Source organism: Ranitomeya imitator, chromosome 7 (assembly GCF_032444005.1).
Source record: "Ranitomeya imitator isolate aRanImi1 chromosome 7, aRanImi1.pri, whole genome shotgun sequence".
In the NCBI taxonomy this organism is placed as follows: Eukaryota; Metazoa; Chordata; class Amphibia; order Anura; family Dendrobatidae; genus Ranitomeya; species Ranitomeya imitator.
In genome coordinates, this window is record NC_091288.1 from 37,402,810 (window position 1) to 37,430,135 (window position 27,326).

Here is a 27,326-nt window from a genome sequence, read left to right on the forward strand (position 1 = left end):
CTCCAAACTGCCATTTTTAGATCTTTCCACAGGTGTTCTATGGGATTCAGGTCTGGACTCATTGCTGGCCACCTTAGAAATCTCCAGTGCTTTCTCTCAAACCATTTTCTAGTGCTTTTTGAAGTATGTTTTGGGTCATTGTCCTGCTGGAAGACCCATGACCTCTGAGGGAGACCTAGCTTTCTCACACTGGGCCCTACATTATGCTGCAAAATTTGTTGGTAGTCTTCAGACTTCATAATGCCATGCACACGGTCAAGCAGTCCAGTGCCAGAGGCAGCAAAGCAACCCCAAAACATCAGGGAACCTCCGCCATGTTTGACTGTAGGGACCGTGTTCTTTTCTTTGAATGCCTCTTTTTTTCTCCTGTAAACTCTATGTTGATGCCTTTGCCCAAAAAGCTCTACTTTTGTCTCATCTGACCAGAGAACATTCTTCCAAAACGTTTTAGGCTTTTTCAGGTAAGTTTTGGCAAACTCCAGCCTGGCTTTTTTACATCTCGGGGTAAGAAGTGGGGTCTTCCTGGGTCTCCTGTTGTGAATTCTGTGGTCAAGCTCCCTCCTGTGGTCATGAGTGGTACTTCGGCTGGTTCTGTCTATGAGCTTCCTCTGGTGGATGTGAGTGGGGCTGCGGCTTCTGAGTTTCCTTCCTCAGGTGACGAGGTTAAGTCGTTAGGTGCTGCTCTATTTAACTCCACCTAGTTCTTTGTTCCTGGCCTCCAGTCAATGTTCCAGTATTGGTCTTGCTATCTCCTGGATCGTTCTTGTGGCCTGTCTGCCCTGCATAAGCTAAGTTTTGCTTATGTTACTTTTGTTTGCTATATTTTCTGTCCAGCTTGCTATATTGGTTTTTCTTGCTTGCTGGAAGCTCTGAGACGCAGAGGGAGCACCTCCGTACCGTTAGTCGGTGCGGAGGGTCTTTTTGCCCCCTCTGCGTGGTTGTTTGTAGGTTTTTGTGCTGACCGCAAAGCTATCTTTCCTATCCTCGGTCTATTCAGTAAGTCGGGCCTCACTTTGCTAAAATCTATTTCATCTCTGTGTTTGTATTTTCATCTTACTCACAGTCATTATATGTGGGGGGCTGCCTTTTCCTTTGGGGAATTTCTCTGAGGCAAGGTAGGCTTATTTTTCTATCTTCAGGGCTAGCTAGTTTCTCAGGCTGTGCCGAGGCGCCTAGGTTTGGGTCAGGAGCGCTCCACGGCTACCTTTAGTGTGGTATGATAGGTTTAGGGATTGCGGTCAGCAGAGTTCCCACGTCTCAGAGCTCGTCCTATGTTAGTAACTAACAGGTTACTTGTGTGCTCTTAACCACTAGGTCCATTGTGGTTCTGAATCACCTGTTCATAACAGTACTGGAGGCCCAAAGTACTAATGCTTCTCAATAGAGGGAAAAGAGAAGTTCTGAGACCATTTTTTTTTCTTTGCACTGTGTTTTGTCTCTCTTTTCCCCTAGACATTTGGGTGGTTCTGAACACAGGTGTAGTGATGAACATTAAAGGTCTGTCTTCTTGTATGGATCATCTCACTGCAAGAGTACAAAATATTCAAGACTTTGTGGTTCAGAATTCTATGTTAGAACCAAGAATTCCTATTCCTGATTTGTTTTCTGGAGATAGAGCTAAGTTTCTGAGTTTTAAGAATAATTGTAAACTATTTCTGGCTTTGAAACCCCGCTCCTCTGGTGATCCAGTTCAACAAGTTAAGATCATTATTTCTTTATTACGTGGCGACCCTCAAGACTGGGCATTTTCCCTTATGTAATATTGATGCATTTTTCCTGGCGCTCGGATTGCTGTATGATGAACCTAATTCAGTGGATCAGGCAGAGAAAAATTTGCTGGCTCTGTGTCAGGGTCAGGATGAGGTAGAGATATATTGTCAGATGTTTAGGAAGTGGTCTGTGCTCACTCAATGGAATGAATGTGCGCTGGCAGCAATTTTCAGAAAAGGTCTCTCTGAAGCCCTTAAGGATGTCATGGTGGGATTTCCTATGCCTGCTGGTCTGAATGAGTCTATGTCTTTGGCCATTCAGATCGGTCGACGCTTGCGTGAGCGTAAAACTGTGCACCATTTGGCGGTATTATCTGAGCATGGACCTGAGCCTATGCAGTGCGATAGGACTTTGACCAGAGCTGAACGGCAAGAGCACAGACGTCAGAATGGGCTGTGTTTTTACTGTGGTGATTCCACTCATGCTATCTCCGATTGTCCTAAGCGCACTAAGCGGTTCGCTAGGTCTGCCACCATTGGTACGGTACAGTCGAAATTTCTTTTGTCCATTACTTTGATCTGCTCTTTGTCATCCTATTCTGTTATGGCATTTGTGGATTCAGGCGCTGCCCTGAATTTGATGGACTTGGAGTATGCTAGGCGCTGTGGGTTTTTCTTGGAGCCTTTGCAGTATCCTATTCCATTGAGAGGAATTGATGCTACGCCTTTGGCCAAGAATAAGCCTCAGTACTGGACCCAGCTGACCATGTGTATGGCTCCTGCGCATCAGGAGGATATTCGCTTTTTGGTGTTGCATAATCTGCATGATGTGGTCGTGTTGGGGTTGCCATGGCTACAAGTCCATAACCCAGTATTGGATTGGAAATCAATGTCTGTGTCCAGCTGGGGTTGTCAGGGGGTACATGGTGATGTTCCATTTCTGTCTATTTCATCATCCACCCCTTCTGAGGTCCCAGAGTTCTTGTCGGATTACCGGGATGTATTTGATGAGCCCAAGTCCAGTGCCCTACCTCCGCATAGAGATTGTGATTGTGCTATCGATTTGATTCCTGGTAGTAAGTTTCCTAAAAGTCGACTGTTTAATTTGTCTGTGCCTGAGCATGCCGCTATGCGGAGTTACGTAAAGGAATCCTTGGAGAAGGGTCATATTCGCCCGTCGTCATCGCCATTGGGAGCAGGGTTCTTTTTTGTGGCCAAGAAGGATGGTTCGCTGAGACCTTGTATTGATTACCGCCTTCTAAATAAAATCACGGTCAAATTTCAGTACCCCTTGCCGCTGCTGTCTGATTTGTTTGCTCGGATTAAGGGGGCTAGTTGGTTCACCAAGATAGATCTTCGTGGTGCGTATAATCTTGTGCGTATTAAAAAGGGCGATGAATGGAAAACAGCATTTAATACGCCCGAGGGCCATTTTGAGTACCTGGTTATGCCATTCGGGCTTTCTAATGCTCCATCAGTGTTTCAGTCCTTTATGCATGACATCTTCCGAGAGTACCTGGATAAATTCCTGATTGTATACTTGGATGATATTTTGGTCTTCTCGGATGATTGGGAGTCTCACGTGAAGCAGGTCAGAATGGTGTTCCAGGTCCTGCGTGCGAATTCTTTGTTTGTGAAGGGGTCTAAGTGCCTCTTTGGTGTTCAGAAGGTTTCATTTTTGGGTTTCATTTTTTCCCCTTCTACTATCAAGATGGACCCTGTTAAAGTTCGAGCCATTTATGATTGGACTCAGCCGACATCTCTGAAGAGTCTGCAAAAGTTCCTGGGCTTTGCTAATTTTTATCGTCGCTTCATCAATAATTTTTCTAGTATTGCTAAACCGTTGACTGATTTAACCAAGAAGGGTGCTGATGTGGTCAATTGGTCTTCTGCTGCTGTGGAAGCTTTTCAAGAGTTGAAGCGTCGTTTTTCCTCTGCCCCTGTGTTGTGCCAACCAGATGTTTTGCTCCCGTTCCAGGTCGAGGTTGATGTTTCTGAGATTGGAGCAGGGGCTGTTTTGTCGCAGAGAAGTTCTGATGGCTCGGTGATGAAACCATGCGCCTTCTTTTCCAGGAAGTTTTCGCCTGCTGAGCGTAATTATGATGTTGGCAATCGTGAGTTGCTGGCCATGAAGTAGGCATTCGAGGAGTGACGTCATTGGCTTGAAGGAGCTAAGCATCGCGTGGTGGTCTTGACTGATCACAAGAACTTGACTTATCTCGAGTCTGCCAAACGGTTGAATCCTAGACAGGCTCGTTGGTCGCTGTTTTTCTCCCGTTTTGACTTTGTGGTTTCGTACCTTCCGGGCTCTAAAAATGTGAAGGTGGATGCCCTGTCTAGGAGTTTTGTGCCCGACTCTCCGGGTTTGTCTGAGCCGGCGGGTATTCTCAAGGAGGGGGTAATTTTGTCTGCCATCTCCCCTGATTTGCGGCGGGTGCTGCAAAAATTTCAGGCTAATAGACCTGACCGTTGCCCAGCGGAGAAACTGTTTGTCCCTGATAAATGGACGAGTAGAGTTATCTCTGAGGTTCATTGTTCGGTGTTGGCTGGTCATCCTGGAATCTTTGGTACCAGAGATTTGGTGGCTAGATCCTTTTGGTGGCCATCTCTGTCGTGGGATGTGCGTTCATTTGTGCAGTCCTGTGGGATTTGTGCTCGGGCTAAGCCCTGCTGTTCTCATGCCAGTGGGTTGCTTTTGCCCTTGCCAGTCCCGAAGAGGCCCTGGACACATATCTCTATGGATTTTATTTCGGATCTCCCCGTCTCTCAAAAAATGTCGGTCATTTGGGTTGTTTGTGATCGCTTCTCTAAGATGGTCCATTTGGTACCCTTGTCTAAATTGCCTTCCTCCTCTGATTTGGTGCCATAGTTCTTCCAGCATGTGGTTCGATTACATGGCATTCCGGAGAACATCGTTTCTGACAGAGGTTCCCAGTTTGTTTCGAGGTTTTGGCGAGCCTTTTGTGCTAGGATGGGCATTGATTTGTCTTTTTCCTCGGCTTTCCATCCTCAGACAAATGGCCAGACTGAACGAACCAATCAGACCTTGGAAACATATCTGAGATGTTTTGTTTCTGCCGATCAGGATGATTAGGTGTCCTTTTTGCCTTTGGCTGAGCTCGCCCTTAATAATCGGGCCAGCTCGGCTACTTTGGTTTCGCCGTTTTTCTGCAATTCTGGTTTCCATCCTCGTTTCTCTTCAGGGCAGGTTGAGTCTTCTGACTGTCCTGGTGTGGATACTGTGGTGGATAGGTTGCAGGAGATTTGGACTCATGTGGTGGACAATTTGACATTGTCTCAGGAGAAGGCTCAGCATTTCGCTAACCGCAGGCGCTGTGTGGGTCCCCGACTTCGTGTTGGGGATTTGGTTTGGTTGTCATCTCGTTATATTCCTATGAAAGTTTCCTCTCCTAAGTTTAAGCCTCATTTCATTGGTCCGTATAGGATTTCTGAGGTTCTTAATCCTGTGTCTTTTCGTTTGACCCTTCCAGCTTCTTTTTCCATCCATAACGTGTTCCATAGGTCATTGTTGCGGAGATACGTGGCACCTGTGGTTCCATCCGTTGATCCTCCTGCCCCGGTTTTGGTTGAGGGGTAGTTGGAGTATATAGTGGAGAAGATTTTGGATTCTCGTATTTCGAGGCGGAAACTCCAGTACCTGGTTAAGTGGAAGGGTTATGGTCAGGAAGATAATTCCTGGGTCTTTGCCTCTGATGTTCATGCTGCTGATCTGGTTCGTGCCTTTCATTTGGCTCATCCTGGTCGGCCTGGGGGCTCTGGTGAGGGTTCGGTGACCCCTCCTCAAGGGAGGGGTACTGTTGTGAATTCTGTGGTCAAGCTCCCTCCTGTGGTCATGAGTGGTACTTCGGCTGGTTCTGTCTATGAGCTTCCTCTGGTGGATGTGAGTGGGGTTGCGGCTTCTGAGTTTCCTTCCTCAGGTGACGAGGTTAAGTCGTTAGGTGCTGCTCTATTTAACTCCACCTAGTTCTTTGTTCCTGGCCTCCAGTCAATGTTCCAGTATTGGTCTTGCTATCTCCTGGATCGTTCTTGTGGCCTGTCTGCCCTGCATAAGCTAAGTTTTGCTTATGTTACTTTTGTTTGCTATATTTTCTGTCCAGCTTGCTATATTGGTTTTTCTTGCTTGCTGGAAGCTCTGAGACGCAGAGGGAGCACCTCCGTACCGTTAGTCGGTGCGGAGGGTCTTTTTGCCCCCTCTGCGTGGTTGTTTGTAGGTTTTTGTGCTGACCGCAAAGCTATCTTTCCTATCCTCGGTCTATTCAGTAAGTCGGGCCTCACTTTGCTAAAATCTATTTCATCTCTGTGTTTGTATTTTCATCTTACTCACTGTCATTATATGTGGGGGGCTGCCTTTTCCTTTGGGGAATTTCTCTGAGGCAAGGTAGGCTTATTTTTCTATCTTCAGGGCTAGCTAGTTTCTCAGGCTGTGCCGAGGCACCTAGGTTTGGGTCAGAAGCGCTCCACGGCTACCTTTAGTGTGGTATGATAGGTTTAGGGATTGCGGTCAGCAGAGTTCCCACGTCTCAGAGCTCGTCCTATGTTAGTAACTAACAGGTCACTTGTGTGCTCTTAACCACTAGGTCCATTGTGGTTCTGAATCACCTGTTCATAACAGTCTCCTACCATACAGTCCCTTTTCATTCAGACGCCGACGGATAGTACGGGTTGACACTGTTGTACCCTCGGACTGCAGGGCAGCTTGAACTTGTTTGGATGTTAGTCGAGGTTCTTTATCCAACATCCGCACAATCTTGCGTTGAAATCTCGTGTCAATTTTTCTTTTCCATCCACATCTAGGGAGGTTAGCTACAGTGCCATGGGCTTTAAACTTCTTGATGACACTGCGCTCGGTAGACACAGGAACATTCAGGTCTTTGGAAATGGACTTGTAGCCTTGAGATTGCTCATGCTTCCTCACAATTTGGTTTCTCAAGTCCTCAGACAGTTCTTTGGTCTTCTTTCTTTTCTCCATGCTCAATGTGGTGCACACAAGGACATAGGACAGAGGTTGAGTCAACTTTAATCCATGTCAACTGACTGCAAGTGTGATTTAGTTATTGCCAACACCTGTTAGGTGCCACAGGTAAGTTACAGGTGCTGATAATTACACAAATTAGAGAAGCATCACATGATTTTTCGAACGGTGCCAATACTTTTGTCCACCCCTTTTTTATGTTTGGTGTGGAATTATATCCAATTTGGCTTTAGGACAATTCTTTTTGTGTTTTTTCATTTAAGACACATTAAATGAAGATAATAATACCAAAAAATTTGTGATTACAATCATTTTCAGGAAGAAACTGAGTATTATCTGACAGAATTGCAGGGGTGTCAATACTTTTGGCCATGACTGTATGTTGCTAAGACTTTATAGGGCAGATAAAGGGGCTGTCCAAGACTTTATCAATGACTTATCCTTGGGATAGGTCAGCAATGACTGATCGTGGGGGTGCAACATCTGGCACCTTCACCAATCAGCTGTTCTTGGTGTCGGTGACAGCCAGAAGTCCTCAGTTATGGAGCTGCACAGTTTCAGTTTTTCTTTTTCAATACATATGCAAAATTTTCTACATTTCTGTTTTTTTTTTCAGTCAAATGTAGGGTTGAGCGACCTTCACTTTTATAGGATCGGGTCGGGTTTCACGAAACCCGACTTTTGGAAAAGTCAGGTCGAGTGAAATCGGCCGATCCTATAAAAAAGTCGGGGTCGGGGTCGGCCGAAACTCGAAACCCAATGCAGTGCATTGGGTTTCCATGGTTCCCAGGGTCTGAAGGAGCGGAAACTCTCCTTCAGGCCCTGGGATCCATATTTAAGTGTAAAATATAGAATTAAAATAAAAAATATCCTTATACTTACCCTCTGACGCGCCCTGGTACTAACCGGGAACCTTCCTTCCTTAGAATCAGCCTTCCAGGACCTTCGGTTACGTCACGGGTGACGTCGCGGCTTGTGATTGGCCGCGCGGCCGCCCATGTGACCGCTCGCGCGGCCAATCACAAGCCGCGACGTCACCCGCGACGTCACCGAAGGTCCTGGAAGGGCTGATTCTTAGGAAGGAAGGCTGTCGGAAGGAAGCAGGGCGCTTCCGAGGGTGAGTATATTCCTATTAGGTATAGCAGGGCGCTTCCGAGGGTGAGTATATTCCTATTAGGTATATACTCACCCTCGGAAGCGCCCTGCTTCCTTCCGACAGCCTTCCTTCCTAAGAATCAGCCCTTCCAGGACCTTCGGTGACGTCGCGGGTGACGTCGCGGCTTGTGATTGGCCGCGCGAGCGGTCACATGGGCGGCCGCGCGGCCAATCACAAGCCGCGACGTCACCGCGACGTCACGGCAAGGTCCTAGAAGCGCGGATTCGAAGGAGGAAGGCTGCCGGTTAGTACCAGGGCGCGTCAGAGGGTAAGTATTGCAATATTTTTTATTTTAATTCTATATTTTACACTTTAATCTGAATTCCGATACCAATTCCCGATATCTTAAACATATCGGGAATCGGGATCGGAATTCCGATTCCAGATTCAAAAGATCGCCGACTTCATGGCCGACCCCCCACTGGGGTCGGGTTTCATGAAACCCGACCTTGCCAAAAGTCGGCGACTTTTGAACAATTTCGACCCGTTTCGCTCAACCCTAGTCAAATGTATATTAAATTTTTTTTTATCTTTTGGTGTATTTTACATTTTATTACATTTTGCTTCTGTAATGTCATTTTATATTATCATACACTTTGCTAATTATATTTACAGGCATTTGAAGATATTTACATCGATAATCGTAAAACAATCAAATCAGTACTGGAATACGCTGACAAGCTCTTCACTTACATCTTTATCTCTGAAATGCTTCTGAAATGGGTGGCATATGGATTTGCAACCTATTTCACTAATGCCTGGTGCTGTCTGGATTTTGTAATAGTTGATGTAAGGTTTCAGTTTTATTCTGTATGGCTTTTGCATCTTCTTAAAATGTAATAATAAGGAAGCATAATCCTGTATAAAACCGTCCGGTTATCTTTCTCATGACCTTCATGACTGTTTTACATATCCAACACTATTTTAGAGAAAAGCTTTTGGCACATTTTACAACTTCTCCTTGCCGCATTAATGTTTAAAAACACTTTTGCAAACCTTTTTAGATAAAGTGGAAAAAATTCTAAAGTACCGTACATTATAAATTTGGTACTTACTATGCACTCCATTTTTTTGGCACAACTTGCATAGTAAATCTTAGCCAATATCATTAATAAAAACAGCAAAACTAAAACTTTTGTTTTCAGGTTTATGAAAATCTTTGCTTAAACTTGCAAAAAAATATACATAGATAAGCAATAAAAAAAACTTACCGTTAAAATTCTACTCCAGTTCCGAACTGCTGCCACTGCTCACGGCCGATTCTGTAGGTCTGTGCACATGAATAGTTACTGATGTAGTATCTTTAGGAATCTGACATCACATTGCTTCATGTCTAGTCACTGCTATTGAATTAAAGACAAGCTATCACAAAGTATATGCTGCCACATCTGAGAGCAGCATAAATCAGAGGCATTCTAGCTGTATTTCACTTATTGGGCTTCTTGCTGTAGTGCTAAAAGCACATTTTTATCTGCGGCAGCTCTGCTAGTCTTTTCAGTAAAAGTTCCCTATGTAATCCTTGGTATTCACATTCTATAGCTATCCCCACCACCCACCATTGATGGCCAGTTTCCTGCCTATGCATTGTGTAGGCAGCTGTCAATCAATGGTGTTAGGCTTAGCTCATCATTGAGAAGACTAGCAGAGCTGCAGCAGACAAAAATGTGATTTTAACAAAACTACAGAAAGATACTCAGTAAATGACCCAACAATGGAATAAGAGTCTCTGTCCCTTCGTACATAAATCCATAATTCTGGTGGCAGATTCCACATTAAATCCACGATGATGAAATGCTATTGTTGTATGTTGTATACAAAGACTTAACAGAACAGAAACAAAAGATTACCAGTAATTTTTTTTAAATATTCCTATTTTGTCTAAGCTTTGGTGCTTAATAATGATTGGAATATCAAACAACAGCTCTTTGCATCAAGCGATTTTGTAATTTACAGTATATTGAATTCAATCAAGATGAGTCCAAATAGCTCTCCATGTGAATGAAATATCTGTACGGTGATAAATGGTTTCTTAGTAGTGTTTTAGAATATAAGTTATATGAAGGCTAGAGGCCTACATGGTACATGGTACAGTTAATGGTTTCCGATTGTATGTTGTAGTGTCATGCAATGTACAAATAATAACAATCTCAACAAAATCTTCACCACCAACACAGAGAGAATCTATAAAATTGGCTCCTCTGAGAGAATGGAGAGCACATATGTGTGACCACATGTTGTAGGGATCTGCAGCATCTGACGCTGGCCGATGGGTTGTCAGGGAAGATGGCGATAGAGCATGTCTAATTATAGAATGCCGATCATATTGTGTTCCTGGAGACAAGCCTCCGGCCAACATGGTAGCCAATGACTTTCTAATGGAGAACACAGGAGCACTTGGCCTGTATGGGAGCGTTGGCAAAGATGGCTGTCGGATGAACATTTATATGACGTATCGTTCAGATGATAGCCATCTAATTTGGATGGGGACCTTTAGCGATATAGATATTTTGGGATCTACTGGCTAATGAAGACCTTCTTGGTTTCCACTGATGAGCCTGAAAGATACAAAGGAGGCAAATAAGGTGGAATATGTTTAAGTTTACAGACGATTTCAAGTTGGGTTCCACTACTGCATTCACATTCCCCCTTTGGCTCCCCTTGGTCGTTGAACCTTTAAACACTAGCCACTTATCCAATTACACTGTTTGCTGCTCCTACTTTAAAAAATTAGCAAAATGTACCATTATTTCATACCTTAAACTTACAACTGTTATATCTCTCTTTAACAGATATCTTTGGTTAGCCTTATCGCTAGTTTAATGGGATTCTCGGAATTAGGGCCTATTAAATCACTAAGAACATTAAGGGCTTTGAGACCCCTGAGGGCATTGTCACGTTTTGAAGGAATGAGGGTAAGTTTACATCCTTAAGCAAATGAATTCAATTAGTTTTCATAACATGGCCGTTTCATAACATGTGTTTTTAATGGTGTCATGTCCTTGCTACATAATAAGGCCACCAAAAATCAGCTGAACTTGAAGAACCCACTGGTAAACTCTTCTATGATCAAATGGCATCACTGGGAAAAGCAGCGTAACTTATCTGCTGATGAAATAGTTTCTCCTTTATTAATTCCATACATACTAAGAGAATATCCTGTCTAACCTAGAAGACTCCAATAACTAATTATACAGCACTGTGCAAAAGTTTTACACAGGAGTGGAAAAAAAGCTGTGAAGTAGGAATGCTTTAAAAAATAGAAGTTTTAATAGTTTGTTGTTAACAATTAAAATTCAATTTGAATGAACAAAAGAGAAATCTCAGTAAAATTAATATTTGCTGTGACCACCCTTTTCCTTCAAAACAGCATCAAAGCATCAATTTTTCTACACAGTTTTTGAAGGAACTCGTGAGATTGTTTCAAATATCTTGGAGAACTATCCACAGATCTTCTGTGATGTCGCTTGTGCAAATCCTTCTGTCTCTTTATGTATTTTCAGACAGACTGGATGCTGTGAGATCAGGACTCTGGGGGGCAAATCATTACTTCCAGGACTCCTTTTTCTTCTTTACACCAAAGATAATTCTTAATGACATTGAGGTCGTCATGTGAAAGATAAATTGTGAGCCAATCAGACTCCTCCTGTCATGATCGGTTCCAGGGTTTAATCCTGTCTGCCCTTTCTCCGGGCAGATCATGTCAAGGGTTAACTTTGCTCTGCCTCATTCTGGTTTCAGGTTTGCTATTTAGCTCCTATGCATCCTGCTGGCGGTGTCAGCTATAGTTCTGCCTTCGGCATGTGAACCAGACTCTGGTAGCTCTTGATTTGTACTGCTGTGATCCTTGACTTGCCCCGTGTCTGTTGACTCCCTCTGTCTGCCCTTTTCCCAGCGTTTCCTTGTTTGTTGGTTTGCTCCTCTTGTTTCTGACTCGGCTTGTATTCGAACTCGCTTCTGCCTTCTGTCTTTGTCTTATCTGCTTATTGCTGAACCTTCTGGCTTGTTCCCTCACACATGTACTGCTGATACCTTTTGTACTTCTGCCTCTGACTGTTTTTTGACTCGGCTTGTCTGACCACTCTCTCGCCACTTGGTGGCGCCTGTGCTGCTGCTCTGTGTTGCTACTCTGTCTATGCAGTCTCACTTCCCTCTCAAGCTCCCTCTGGTGGAGGTTGCGCTATATTGCACTGCAGCAGCATGACACCTCCCAGATGGCAATGAATGATGGATAAGTATCTGCCTGTATGTCTCAGCATTGAGAGAAGGATTTTCAAAAGTCTAAGTCCACAGAAGATCTGGGTTTAGTTTTCCAAAATGTTGTGAACAACCTCCCTGCTGAAGTCCTTCAAAAACTGTGTGCAGTTCAACAACCACAAGACAAGAAGGGTTTGCCTAACAAACAGGAAATCCCTGCATGTGTTGCGGCTGTCGAACATGCACGTGCGCGGGACTCAAACATATTTTTGGAGCATACTGAAGACACTCAGCGCATGACAATGCTATTATAACACCTTATCTGAGCACATTCGCTCATCACTAATGAAGATGTGTGTAAAGTGTGGTGAAATACAGTGGTGCTATACAAATAAAATAAGTTTACCCCTGACACATTTATGTCTCATCTTCATTCAATTACTTGGACTATATTTAAAGATAACCTTAAAAAAAAATCATGCTGTCTGAGCCTTGGGCAGCATGAATCAGAGACTGTCTGCGTCATTTTACTCTGAAACAATGCAACGTTTCAGAAAAAATATTCGTTGAAAAGACGATCAGGGATTATGTGTCGCCAATGCCTGGTCAGAGGCAGATCCCTAGCAGATTTTCCTGTGCCTTGCTCCTTCAGACTGACAACTCTCTCCTTATGTGTGTGTGTATAGGGTGAGACTTGTCAGTTGTGTTGTGCGGGGAGGGGAAAATCCACCAGGGGCCTACCTTGGACTAATCATCCGAGAAACATGGTCCCTCTTCATAATCCATACCCAACAATGTTTTCTCTGAAACGCTACAGTGTTTCTTAATGGTTCATACACCGCTACATACACCTTAAGTACTTTTAAGAAAATAAAAATACAAATAATTCTGAAATACAAATTTTAAAGTTGCATGTCCATTAGTTGTCAATTTTGTTGAAAATTCACCCAATTTTTTTTTTACCAGTTTCCTTTTGAAATCTTTTTTTTGGCAACACCACTAGTTTTTCAGTGTGTGAAAATACAAATAGTCTAGTAAATTGGTTTTGTGATAGTTTCCTGTTTAATTAACAAATGTATTGATGTTAATTTTCTTGAAATTTTAGGTGGTGGTAAATGCACTGGTCGGGGCTATTCCATCTATCATGAACGTGCTGCTGGTCTGCCTAATATTTTGGTTGATTTTCAGCATAATGGGCGTGAACCTTTTTGCAGGAAAGTATTATCACTGCACTAATACTACGACGGGTGAAAATTTTGAAATCTTTGAAGTGAATAATATATCACAATGTAAAGAACTTGGAAACAAGAGTGCCATATGGCAGAATGTGAAAGTGAATTTTGATAATGTCGGAGCAGGATACCTAGCTTTACTTCAAGTGGTAAGTAGCTTATCATTCAAATATCTGTTCATTTTTTATATGTTTCCTGTAACAAAAAAAAAAATTGAACAAATAAAATAGTGATGAGCGAACGTACTGTGATAAGGTGTTATCTGACCATGCTTGTGTGCTGAGTGTCTTCGATGTGCTAGAAAAATATGTTCTAGTCCCCGCGGCTGCATGTTTGTCTAACAGCCGCAACACATGCAGGGATTACCTGTTTGTTAAGCAATCCCTGCATGTGTTGCAGCTGTCGAACAGCCGCGAGACATGCAGCCGTGGGCATTCGAGCATTTTTCGAGCACGCTGAAGACACTCAGTTAGCACATGAGCACGATAACGCCTTGTCCGAGCATGTAAAACAATGCATAATATACGGAGCAATAGTGGGCGTAATATGACCAAAGAAATGGAAGAGTGTGAAAAAAGCATCCATATGGTACATCTGAATCTAATGTATATTTTTAATATGCAAGTGAGAATGAGCCCCGAGAGGGGTCTATGATAGTAGCTACCTGTCCTAAAAAGGACACGTCTAATGGAGGACTAACCCTAATCAGGAGAACCTCCAATCAATGTTGCATGGCTGTGTAGTCTGTTCTGGTCCGGCAACTGCAGTATGACAATGTATTCTGGAGTCACTCCTAGTAAGGCAGTCGGTGACTTTGTAGTCTGAAGTGACTCCTGATAAGGCAGTCTTTGGTCTGGAGTGACTCTTAATACTGCAGTCTGACTGTGTAGTCTGGATTGACTCCTAATATAGCAGTCTAACTATGTGGTCTTGAATGACTCCTAGATCAACAGTTTGGGTAGTCTGGAGTGACTCCTAATATAGTCTAACTATGTGGTCTTGAAAGACTCCTAGATCAACAGTTTGTGTAGTCTGGAGTGACTCCTAATACAGCAGTCTAACTATGTGGTCTTGAAAGACTCCTAGATCAACAGTTTGTGTAGTCTGGAGAGACTCCTAATACAGCAGTCTAACTATGTGGTCTTGAAAGACTCCTAGATCAACAGTTTGTGTAGTCTGGAGTGACTCCTAATATAGCAGTCTAACTATGTGATCTGGAGCGACGCCTAGAACAGCAATCAATGTAGCCTTGAGCCTCCCCTATAACAGCAGTCTGGCTGTATAATCTGGAGGGCTTCTCCTCAATTCAGTGCTGACAAGCTCAATAGAAATGAGCTTGTAAGAACTTTTCATGTTATGCTGTCTAGCAGCGGTGGTCTGTCTCCAAGGCAGCGAGATGTAAACAAACAGAAAAAAGAAAAGTGTTAATATCTTAAGAACGGCTAAAAAATTGAATAAACAGCAAATTAACAAAATTGCTTTATTTACATGCACTATCTGGCAATACCTATTTATAAAGATGGTAACAACACTTTATTGTAACTTTCTCTATAATCAATCTTTAGCAAATCACTAATGTCAGGACAGAAGCATAGCTTGAGAGAGAGCACTCTATGTATGTATCCCAGGGATTCCTAGTGTGTAGCTTCTGAGAACTTGGGCGCTAAATTTTCTTTTTCTAAGTTTTCAGGCAGTTCAGATAGCACGACCAGACAACCGGGGCTGACTTGTGTGGTCTTACAGGGTGCATCAGCTGCCCCAGCTGAAGAAGATGCTACAAATTACCCGATACCTGAGGCTTGTGACCAACGTGAATCTTTTTTTTTCAGTTTTTTTTTTTTTTAAAGACTAGGGCCTCGGTTCATCAAAGCGATCACACCAGAATTCTGGTTTAAAAAGACACAATATTTTTGCACAATGCTGAGTCGTGCAAAAATGTTGTGACTTTTGGGGTTTTCCCACCAGTTTTGTCAGCATTATGGATTTGTGATGTCACAGTTTGTCTAGTTGTGGTGTATCTCATGCCAGAAATCTTACTCCAGTCCCTCACTGGAGTAAGATTTGTGGCAAGGTGCACGGTGGCACACACCACTTTGCCGATGCACTTGATTCGTAAAAGAGTGTGCGGTGCATGGTGACAGCACATGGATGGGAGGGGTGTACAGACGTAACTAGACACAGACCATCATCTAATGTTTAATGTGAAGCTTCCAAAATCGGTTTCACTTTATAACACTACGTTTCACATGCTATTACAAATTTGCATCAGTTTGCAGTCCTAATTTTTTTTTTTTTCTTTAAAGGCCACTTTTAAAGGATGGACGCCTATTATGTACGCAGCTGTTGATGCAAGAGAAGTGAGTGAAATTATTTTTAGTGTTTTATAAATATATAGCGAATTGATTTTGCTTATTTATTTGTAGGAAAGCTCCAGTGTATGTGAGACTCACACTTTGTGATGTTTTTTTATAATCATATTCATTTTTATTTATTTTTTATTTTATTCTCTTATGATATAATGCAAATATAAATACTCATTGCATGAAAGTCAAAAAACTTATATTGGTTTGCCAAAACTGTACAATTTACAGGGCAAATATTTAATATATACAAAAAAATTAAAGTGTTATTCCATCGGTGCGGGCAGGTCCGACTTCTAGGATGTTGGGAATGGGGCTCTGAAATTCAGAGATTGTTGCACTTGGTTATATCATAGAGAATTAATGAAGCTGAGGTCACGTGCGTGTATGGCTATGGGTCCACGGCTCCAATTCAATGGTATAGATCAGAGCTCAGTTTTCAAGGTCGGCAGGGGTCCGACCTTTGCATAGATATTAATTTTAAATTATAATAATTTCCCGATTAGCACGTTTGTAAATACTAGAGAGGAGTGAATCAATTAGATTCTAAAAAAATTGGTGTCAAATTTTGAAGAACTCAGCAAAACTCAATTGATGAGATGCAGCTAAAATCACCATTTTACACATTGCAGAAGATTGCATTAGAACGAGAAGATCACATGACTTCAAGCACGGGCGAGAAGTTTAGTGTATGACCACACAGCAGAGAAGATTAGTGTGTGACAGCACAGCAGAGAAGTTTAGTGTGTGACGGCACAGCAGAGAAGATTAATGTGTGACCGCACAGCAGAGAAGATTAGTGTGTGGCAGCACAGCAGAGAAGATTAATGTGTGACCGCACAGCAGAGAAGATTAGTGTGTGGCAGCACAGCAAAGAAGACTAGTGTGTGACAGCACAGCAGAGAAGATTAGTGTGTGACAGCACAGCAGAGAAGATTAGTGTGTGACGGCACAGCAGAGAAGATTAGTGTGTGACAGCACAGCAGAGAAGATTAGTGTGTGACAGCACAGCAGAGATTAGTGTGTGACAGCAGAGCAGCGAAGATTAGTGTGTGACCACACAGCAGAGAAGATTAGTGTGTGACAGCACAGCAGAGAAGATTAGTGTGTGACCACACAGCAGAGAAGATTAGTGTGTGACAGCACAGCAGAGATTAGTGTGTGACAGCAGAGCAGAGAAGATTAGTGTGTGACCACACAGCAGTGAAGATTAGTGTGTGACAGCACAGCAGAGAAGATTAGTGTGTGACAGCGCAGCAGAGAAAATTAATGTGTGACCACACAGCAGAGAAGATTAGTGTGCGGCAGCACAGCAAAGAAGACTAGTGTGTGACAGCACAGCAGAGAAGATTAGTGTGTGACGGCACAGCAGAGAAGATTAATGTGTGACCGCACAGCAGAGAAGATTAGTGTGTGGCAGCACAGCAAAGAAGACTAGTGTGTGACAGCACAGCAGAGAAGATTAGTGTGTGACAGCACAGCAGAGAAGATTAGTGAGTGACCGGACAGCAGTGAAGATTAGTGTGTGACAGCACAGCAGTGAAGATTAGTGTGTGACAGCACAGCAGTGAAGATTAGTGTGTGACAGCACAGCAGAGAAGATTAGTGTGTGACAGCACAGCAGTGAAGATTAGTGTGTGACAGCACAGCAGGGAAGATTAGTGTGTGACAGCACAGCAGGGAAGATTAGTGTGTGACAGCACAGCAAAGAAGATTAGTGTGTGACAGTACAGCAGTGAAGATTAGTGTGTGACAGCACAGCAGAGAAGTTTAGGCCTCTTTCACATTTCCGTCGGTACGGGGCCGTCGCAAACCGTCGGCCCGATGTACCGACAGACGTTGTGCAAATAGTGCACAACGTGGGCAGTGGATGCAGTTTTCAGATGCATCCGCTGCCCATTATGAGTTCCAGGGAGGAGGGGGTGGAATTCCGGCTGCGCATGCGCGGTCAGAAATGGTGGTTCCGACGGACAAAAAAACGTTACATTGAATGTTTTTTCATCACGACGGGCCGCAAAATCACGACGCATCCGTTGCACGACGGATGCGACGTGTGGCCATACGTCGCAATGCGTCGCCAATGCAAGTCTATGGAGAAAAAAACGCATCCTGCGGGCAACTTTGCAGGATGCGTTTTTTCTCCAAAACGACGCATTGCGACGTTGGCCAAACGACGGAAGTGTGAAAGAGGCCTTAGTGTGTGGCAGCACAGCAGTGAGTAGATACCTCTGAAAATGTAATTGAGAGTAAAACAATAGGTAGAACATAGGGAGGAGGGCGAGGAAGGGGATGCAGCTGCAGCTTCATTTACAATGTTTACATGAATGGCATGAGAGAGAAGGGGAAGAAAACTGACTCAAATCACAGCTCTTACAGAAGACCCAAATATCTATGTTGCACACAACATTTCTAGTTGAGCTTTAATACACTGTACATTTACAGTTTCTTAAGGTTTTGTTCTTGCAGTAAAAGGCACATTTTGTTTTGTTCTTGTGTTTTTTAATCATTTTTTAATCAATGTTTGTTTTGTTTTACTAGACAAGTGTGACCCCTTGAATCAGATGCAGTATTAATTGGTGTGTCTCATATGTATGAATCTGTGTATATTAATTATGTATACCTCTTTTTTTTTACATAGAAAGACCTGCAACCCAAATATGAGTACAATAATTACATGTATTTATACTTCGTAGTCTTCATAATATTTGGCTCCTTCTTCACCTTGAATCTCTTCATTGGTGTTATCATAGATAACTTCAATCAGCAGAAAAGGAAGATAAGTATTAATTGCCATGGAGCTGGAGATTATATATCTATCTATAGCTGCAATCAAAAGTATTCCACCTCCATGGGGTTTACAAGGCTTATTAGTGAGATTTTCTGCTGTTTGCAGTAAAGCAATGAAGCAAGAACAATTTAAATATCCGAACAAGTGGTTTCTGCAAATTCATCACAAAGAGACACCTTTCCTGATTACGACATTCTCAGAATTATTTACCCTATTTAACACAAATGTCTTTAGTACTTAATCGAGTATATTTCACTGTTATTACATGCTGCATACATGATGCCTAGCCAGACACCAGATTAAGACAGCATTCATGAGTAATCCGAGTTTATTAGTCTTTGGTGAATGCCTTTAGGTCATTAATGTTCTTGGGTTGTCATGAGAGTGGTCCAAAAAGTTTAAAGAAGAGATCGCTGCTTTGGACAAACAAGGAAAACCATACAAAAACATACTTAGAGATATAGTTGGAAGGTAATGGAACAAGATCAAACCCATAGAATTACCGGCTACGCTACCGGACGTGAAAGAGTCATCCACTGCCAACAGAATCCTGGGGAGGAAGATGGTCGAAAACCATTGAGTGCTAATTTATTTGCTAATAAACCTAATTTGCAATGGGGTTGAATATTTTTATTGCAAGTGTAGCAATCTATCTATCTATCTTGGAGGCTCTGTATCTAAAAACTGAGTAGTCTTTTCCTACTTTGCTTTTTTGTTTGTATCATCTATCTATGGAAGACACGTAAGTTTGTTTAAAGATTTGTGGATTCGGTGAGTGGGAAAAGATTGTGAGGAGGTGATGGAAGCCGAGAAGAAAAATTGTTTTGAGAACAGATGTTGCACTTATGGAGATGTATTTAGATTACCGTAAATCAGATTAGGGTCCCGTTATAGAACTCTGTGAAGAATATTTCATATCGATTCTGTCTGGTAGGTAGGGTCCAACCTCTGGAACTATGGCTACTGTGGCAGATCAAGAGATTGATGGTTCTCTGGATTTTGTTCCACCAGGAACCCAGCTGTAGACTAAATAGAGAGATGGCAGTGCAGCACTGTCTTTTTCGAAGCTCATGTATACAGTACTTGGGTAAAGACAGTCAGACACATGCGCGGTCACCTCTCAGTTCATTCTGCATATGTATGAATAAACCCTTGTAGTTGAATGGAAACCATGAGACACCATTCTCTCAAAAGATGTTGGCTCCAGAGGTTGGAGTTCTTCTTCCCAAAGACCCAGTGGGCATATAAATGGCTCAATAAGAAATATACTTTTAATAAAGTGGGAGAACTATATTTGTACTTTAGATTTACGTTGGTTGAAATATTTTACTTAGGGGGACAAGACATCTTTATGACAGAGGAACAGAAGAAGTATTACAATGCAATGAAGAAACTTGGATCCAAGAAACCACAAAAACCAATCCCAAGACCTAAGGTTAGACTGTAAACTCCAATGAAACTGTGTTGTAGATATAAAATTATTTCAGACACTTTGGTAATGCATCCATAGTCTTCATTGTAATAGTGCCTATACACCTTACGGCCAATTTAGACTAACTAATCGGGGAAAGAGGGTTAGTAGGACAAATAGGAGCGTTCATTTCCGCCTAGATGCTTGCCTGAAGAGGCCGGCAAACACCGAACAAACGAGCAAAACATTTGATTTTTATCCAGTTTTAAGATTATCGTTATAGGCAGGAAATGATTCTTTGTAAAAACGTGATGAGTTGCCGATAGAATATCATACTGTGTGCACAGAACAATCACAATAATGTTCATTATGTGCTTATACCATTTAGGTTAGGTAGTCTTATCAAGCCACTCACTGACCTCCGATCGGCTTACATGTAGCACAATTGTGCCAGGCTAACTCAACATTGGATAGCCGTCTGCCAACTACTTTTTTGGCTATCAGCTATTTCTCCCCACATCATATATACTTGCATGTTGGTTTGGCTAGGTGTTTAGGTGTTTTCAATGAGAAGAGGAGTACGCCACTGCCAGACCCATCTGGGGTGATTTATCAGAAGATTCATGAAGAATCTTGGGTCAGAAGAATTGGGTATTTTTGAAATTCTACATTCCCCATAAACCCTTTCTATGGAGAGTCAGAAAGTTCCATAAACAATTAATGGTTATTTTTTATTTATTTCATTGATGAATCCTTCGTGATTTGTTGGACCCTAATTAGTAGTGGGATTTTAAAGGGAACCTGTCACCTGAATTTGGCAAGACCAGTTTTTGGTCATATGGGCGGAGTTTTCGGGTGTTTGATTCACCCTTTCCTTACCCGCTGGCTGCATGCTGGCCGCAATATTGGATTGAAGTTCATTCTATGTCCTCCGTAGTACACGCCTGCGCAAGGCAAGATTGCCTTGCGCAGGCGTGTACTACGGAGGACATAGAATGAACTTCAATCCAATATTGCGGCCAGCAAGCAGCCAATCTTGCCTTGCGCAGGCGTGTACTACGGAGGACATAGTATGAACTTCAATCCAATATTGCGGCCAGCAAGCAGCCAATCTTGCCTTGCGCAGGCATGTACTACGGAGGACATAGTATGAACTTCAATCCAATATTGTGGCCAGCATGCAGCCAGCGGGTAAGGAAAGGGTGAATCAAACACCCGAAAACTCCGCCCATATGACCAAAAACTGGTCCCGCCAAATTCAGGTGACAGGTTCCCTTTGAATCCACCAGTTCTGCAATCTTGTGTTAACTAAACTGTTATTATTTGTGTACATTTTGGCAGGTTTCAGATTTGTGGCCAATTCCCCACCCCACCCTGCACAGTGTCTCTCCACCCTGTTGCATACTTCCTAACTTTTTTTAAATGGTTTTTACATAACCATACTTCCTCTTACATGTCACACCCCTTCCAAACCCAACGTCCTGCCCTCTTAAGGTGTCTCAGTTTAAAGAAGAAGCACAAGAAACCTTCCAGAAGTGCAGCCAAATGTTACGGGAAAGTTGGCAAGTATGCCCTATAACAACAGCTACCACGGGAGTTATCTAAAGTTCTGTTCACGTCTGCTTCATGGCTTATCTTTACAAAAAGGGAAACCATGATGCACTTCCGAATCTATTGCACAACGGGCTCCATAAGCCCCTAACAAAACCCCAATAACTTAAATTGGGTTGAGTTGTTTTTTTGGGGGAAATGTCACTGCAGCCTGGCTCCTGACAAAACACATAGCCAAATAAATGGTAGGTTGGCACTTGCGTTGTAGGCTTCATCAGGAGGATTTCTCACAAGTTGTCATTTTCATCAAAATTATTACTTTTTTATTAAAATTACTGACAACACAGCAAGCCAAATGGACCCCAATACAATCAATGGTGTCGGCCTGATTATGTTTGGGATGGAAAAGTTTGCTTAATGATTTCCATTTTTCTGTTCATGAAACGGAACAGAAGAGCGCAACTCCGAACGCCAGTGTGAACCTTGCCAAAAATGTAAATGTGGAACATATATTCTGGCAAGTGTCAGTATACAGGTATTCTGTCTAGCAATATCTATATGGGCAGCCATCTTAAAGGGTTTTTTGACATATATGATATTAGTGACTTCCCGTTAGGATATCAGAACAGTGGGGGTCTAACTCGCAGCATCCCCGCCAAACAGCCTTTACAAACTCCATAAACGAAAACAAAAGAGTTGAATCAAGAAACTAGGAGTATCCACACATGAAACAAAGACTAAATAAACTAAATTGATGCCAAAACCTATCTAACCAACAATGGACTTAATAACGATTCAGTACAAAAACCTCATGAAAATCCGATAGAAAAATGTACACAAGAACCAAAGGTATAAAAAGATACAAATTTTATTGAAAAGAAAAACACAGACAAAAAATACCAACATATAGGCATTAAAAAGCTCCATAAACGGTTGGATATAAAGAGTGTACGGAGCTCACAAATACTGCAGACGAAATGAATACGAGTTGATCTACAGTACTCGAGCATGTCCACTAAAGTATACAGAGCTTGTATTGGCTGACTGATGGTTGTGCCGGGTGTCAGACGTTCACCGATCTAATATTTTTCGGATAGGTGATCAATATCATAGTGGTGAAAAAAGCCTTTAATCCCCAAAAAAGAACTCCCTTTGCATGCTCAGTTTGATTGTATATTCCGATAATCATTCATAGACATATTGATAGTGATATACAACATTTTATCTCCACAGAATGTTTTACAGGGATTCGTATTTGACATAGTCACAAACCAAATATTTGATATCACCGTCATGTGTCTCATATTCCTTAACATGGTAACCATGATGATTGAAACTGATGGCCAGAGTGATAAAATGGACGACAACTTGTACTGGATTAATATGGTCTTCATTGTGCTCTTTACCTGTGAATTCCTTCTCAAACTCTTTTCCTTGCGCCATTATTATTTCACAAATGGATGGAATATATTTGACTTGGTTGTGGTCATAATCTCCATTGTAGGTAAGACAGTGGCACGGTCCCATTGCTTGAATTGAATAGATATTTCAGTCATATTATCGTGATTACCAATCCAGTAGGGCTAGAACAGCAAAAAAAAAAAAGGTATTAAAGGATATGGACAACTTTGCAGTTCGGTATCATTGAAAATGTTTCACCATTTCCCATCTACAGCCTCTTTGTTTCCCTGCACATTGCTGCTGGCTGCAGAATGAGTTAACTGAGAATCCATTAGCGAACTGATTCATATGGAGAGTTTGCAACTCTATATCTATATTTTTGGAGCTGAATTATAACCACTTCAAAGTTCACCTTAACTTTTATGTGGTTTTTGTTATAAATAAGCCAAGGGAATTTCAGATAAGAGTTATAAACACCCTGTCAGAATGAGCGGAATGCCTGATTCTCAGTTAACTCATTCTGCAGCCTGCAATGAGCAGGGAACACAGAACTCATAAAATCCAAATGGATTAACATTTTTAATGAAACCCGGTTGATAAAAAAATATATTTAGCACATAATACGTGCAAAGAAGTGTAAAAAAAAATGTCCCTGAAGGTGTCCATTTCCTTTAAACAGAGCATGTTATGACCAATAGCACTTTTTCCCTGCAGGTAAAGGGTTAATCTGCAGGTAAATAGCGTTAAAGTACTGCGTGGCCGTTTTACCAAAAGCAAGACTAGTGCCAGAAAATGACCTTGCATCCTGGCTTTCAGTCATAGAGGTGATGTACGGTAAAGGTTGAAGTCATTGCTCACTACGCTATGATCGGCGGCTGTAACTCAATTTCCGTCACTTTGACTGACAGCTCACTGTGCACACATATGCTGCAGAGCAGGCTGTCAATCAAAATGAGGGGGCGTGATTACAGCTGCCGGTCACAGTATAGTGATCATTGTTTGTAACTTTTCCGTGCACCGCCCCTATGACTGTAAGCCAGCAGCTCCTGGCAGGATGTCAGTTCATTATCTCACAGTAGCTATTCTTTCAGTAAGACAACCAGTCAGCATTTTAACACTACTTAAGTGCAGATTAACCCTGTATCTGCTGGCAAATAGTGTCTTTTTGCATGACAGCTTCCCTTTAAAAGGAATCTGTCAGTAAGGTCAACTTCCCCCTTCACAAACACACTTACTTGCATGCAGGTCTTTAAAAGATAAATACATTGACACCTTTGTATCTGTTGCTGCATTTCTGAGCAATTAGCTTTTCGATTCATATCCAAATCAGGCATTAAAGAGAATCTGTCATGTAAAATAACGCTATTAATCGGCAGATATGGGCCTGGAGAAAATGAATAGTACTCATCCCAGACGTCATTGCGGTTTCGCTGGTGCTTTTTCAGTCACCGCTCTGTCCATAGATAGCAGCGACTCTACCTGCGCCCCAGCACTGACTGATAGCAGACTATTGCTGATCCTGCTGTCAGTCAGTACCGGAGTGCGGATACAGCGGCCACTTTATACGCACAGAGCGGAGACTGAAACCTATGACTGAAAGAATGAGGCTGCCAGGAGGAATAAAGTTTATTTCCTCCCGACAGTGGTGCTCTCAGTGCTGATGGCTGACGGTGTCAGAACTCTATTAACCTGCAGATTAACCCCTTAGCTACAGGTTTATAATGTTTTTTACATGACAGGTTCCCCTTACATTGATGAGCAAAAGGGTAACAGTGTTTTGAACTTTTGACTATCACGCTCCATATCTGACCATCCACTACTGCTTCGAATGTGAGCCCACCCTCATTTTATAGACAATCATCTTGGCTATCTCATACATAAATTGACTTGTAACTATTTAGCATATGGTTAATTATGCAGATTCTTGTCATGTCACTGCATTGTTACTGTTTTGTTCCTAAAAAAAAAAAAAAAAAAAAAAAAAAAAAAATCGAAATTTTACTTTTTATTGTTTTGTTAGTATTTTGAAAATCCACTTTTGGTTTCCAACACTGTCTGAATCCTTCTGGGCATGCTCTCAATCAGATCCAACCATGTCTTGACCAAAATATGATCCCATGTTTCTTCTGCTCATTCCCAATGTTGGTTCATACTGGTTGACTCATTTGTTGTATGCAACTTTTTCAACTCTACCCAAAAGTGGTGGATTGAGTTGAGGTCTGGGGACTGTGGGGGCCAATCAAGCACCTCTACTTCATGGTCATTGAACCGTTTCTTCACCAATCTCGATGTTTGCTTCTGGTCATTGTTCTGCTGGAAAACTGTAGGATATTCACATATAGTTTCACATTGAAATCACCATCGATCCTGGTAAAGCATCCAACATCTTTGGCTGTGAAGCAACATCACATCATCAGGCTTCCTCCACCAAACTTGACAGTTTCTTTAATTTCTTGATCTGTTTGCCACATTTTCCCTTGTTTTTTTTCAGACCCATTTGCGCCCCATCACAGCCTAGTTTGTTGACTTTCGTCTCATGGCTCCAAGTCGCCCATTTCTAATCTTCTACTGTCCACTTTTCGTACTTTTTGCAAACTTGAGCCGACTCTTCTTATAACAATATTAAAGTTGAGGGTTCTTCACCTTTTTTCAAGCCACCATTCTAGACTTGTGCAAAGTTTGTCAGATGGACGTCTGTGATCTCACTATTGCGAAGCATACGAGACACCTCCACTGCCGTGTTTGTTGCACCAGAACTGACAGACTTTGTGATGAGCCGACTTATTAACTCCAATATTTTGCCTGGATGTCCACTTCTTCGCTTTTGAATGGATTGTCGGACTTCATTTCATATTTTTCCAGCTGTCGTGGCGCTCACAAAATGAAGTTTGGTAATTTTCCTGGTTGAGAGACCGCTAACGCTGAGCTGGATGATGCTGTTTCTCTTTTTCTTGGGAAATCTCCTTCGTGACTGCTTCTCAATTCGAACCAATGACTTTTCACTTGGAAATCAACCTAATAACATACAGAGATAGGAGGGAATGTGAGAACAGATTGTAATTTGTAGTGTACAGGAAGAAAAAGATTTTTCCACCACCAGGAGCAAAACAGTAACAATGCAGTGACATGACAATAATCTGCATAACTAATCATATGCTAAATATTTGCAAGTCAAATTTATGTATGAGATAGCAAAAATGATTGTCTATAAAATGATGGCAGTACTGGATGGTGAGATATGGAGCGTGAAAGTCAGAAGTTCAAAACATTGTTACCCTTTTGCTCATCAATGTAAGTGCTTGGGGCATGGCAGAGCTCTTATCAAGCCATATACTCCCCTGGTTTTTCCCTCTTACAGCACCAACATCTTTAGCTTGATAGCTATTAATCAAGCTAAAGAGGCTAGAGCTGAGCGGGAAAACAAACAAGGGAGGCATTGGCTCCTTATGTGCTTTATCATGGCCAGAGCATTTAATGCCTCATTTGTATATAAATTTAAAAGCTTATTATGCAGCAACAGATAGAAGATCTAAAGGTGTTGATGGATTTACAATTTAAAGACCTGCAAGCACATATATATGGTTTGGGAATGAGAGGGTTGATCTTACCAACAGATTCCCTTCAAGGGTGGTTTCATACTTTTTTACGAAAGTTTGCGTGTTGTCTTTTCCCATGTTGAGTTTTTAATTTTTTGCTGCAAAAAATGCTGCAGTCTCATGTTGTTTGTGAGTAATTGGGCAAATCAGAAATGCACTTTTTTTGGAACCTTGGCAGGTTTTTATTTTCCAATTAAAACAAGCACTCGGTCTGGCGGGTTTTATGCATTTTGCCATAGACATCTGTATTGAATAAAAAATATCATATTTTTTATATTATGTCAAAATATAGAGTTTTTTACAAAGCCAGAAAAAGCTCGTGAAGTAAGCCTAAGGGTGATTTCAGCTGATTCATTGTATAATTTAAAGTTTTGGGATTACAAAGTTGCATATTTTTGTGCAAAAAAATGTGTTTTTGCATTTTTTCCATCATTCTTTCCTCTTTTTCTGAATTTTGGGTGGGGCATAGCATGAGCTGTGGGGCTATCTGTTGCCCGACAATAATTTACATGAGAAGTTGGAACAAATTGTAGCAAAAATCTTACACAAGCTCGTGGTTGGCAGAGATTTTAGTTTGTGGTGCCTGGTTTGCCCATGATGCTCCTATCTTATTAAGAGGTTTGCACCACTTAATAAGCTCACCATATTTTACTCCTAACCTCTTAAGAGGTTATCCGGGATTTTGGTTATTATTAGCCTAATTACTAACTTACCTGCCTGTTCTGCCCTCGGATCTCTTCTCAAAGCAATCACGGACCATTCCTGTTGGTGACATCACGTTGACAGTGCAGCTTCTTCTCTTCCGCTCTGCTCTGTCAACAGGTCATCACAAAAGGGCAATCACTTCCAACGTCGTTTTGATTGATAGGTGGTTCCCCACTGCCTAACTTCAGAGAGTGACTGTCAATCAGCATGATGTCGGCATTGACAAGCTG

The 27,326-nt window shown here is 42.1% G+C and overlaps 1 protein-coding gene across 1 annotated transcript in view; it reads left to right on the top strand.

Moving 5' to 3' along the window:
- LOC138644541 (sodium channel protein type 2 subunit alpha-like) overlaps positions 1 to 27,326 on the top strand; it is a 187,359-nt gene that overhangs the window by 155,408 nt on the left and 4,625 nt on the right. Inside the window, exons 20-26 of the mRNA XM_069733065.1 lie at positions 8,474 to 8,647; positions 10,648 to 10,770; positions 13,158 to 13,433; positions 15,588 to 15,641; positions 18,283 to 18,424; positions 19,767 to 19,867; positions 22,628 to 22,898. Coding sequence (XP_069589166.1) covers positions 8,474 to 8,647; positions 10,648 to 10,770; positions 13,158 to 13,433; positions 15,588 to 15,641; positions 18,283 to 18,424; positions 19,767 to 19,867; positions 22,628 to 22,898 — 1,141 coding nt within the window. The remainder of the gene's footprint in view (positions 1 to 8,473; positions 8,648 to 10,647; positions 10,771 to 13,157; positions 13,434 to 15,587; positions 15,642 to 18,282; positions 18,425 to 19,766; positions 19,868 to 22,627; positions 22,899 to 27,326) is intronic.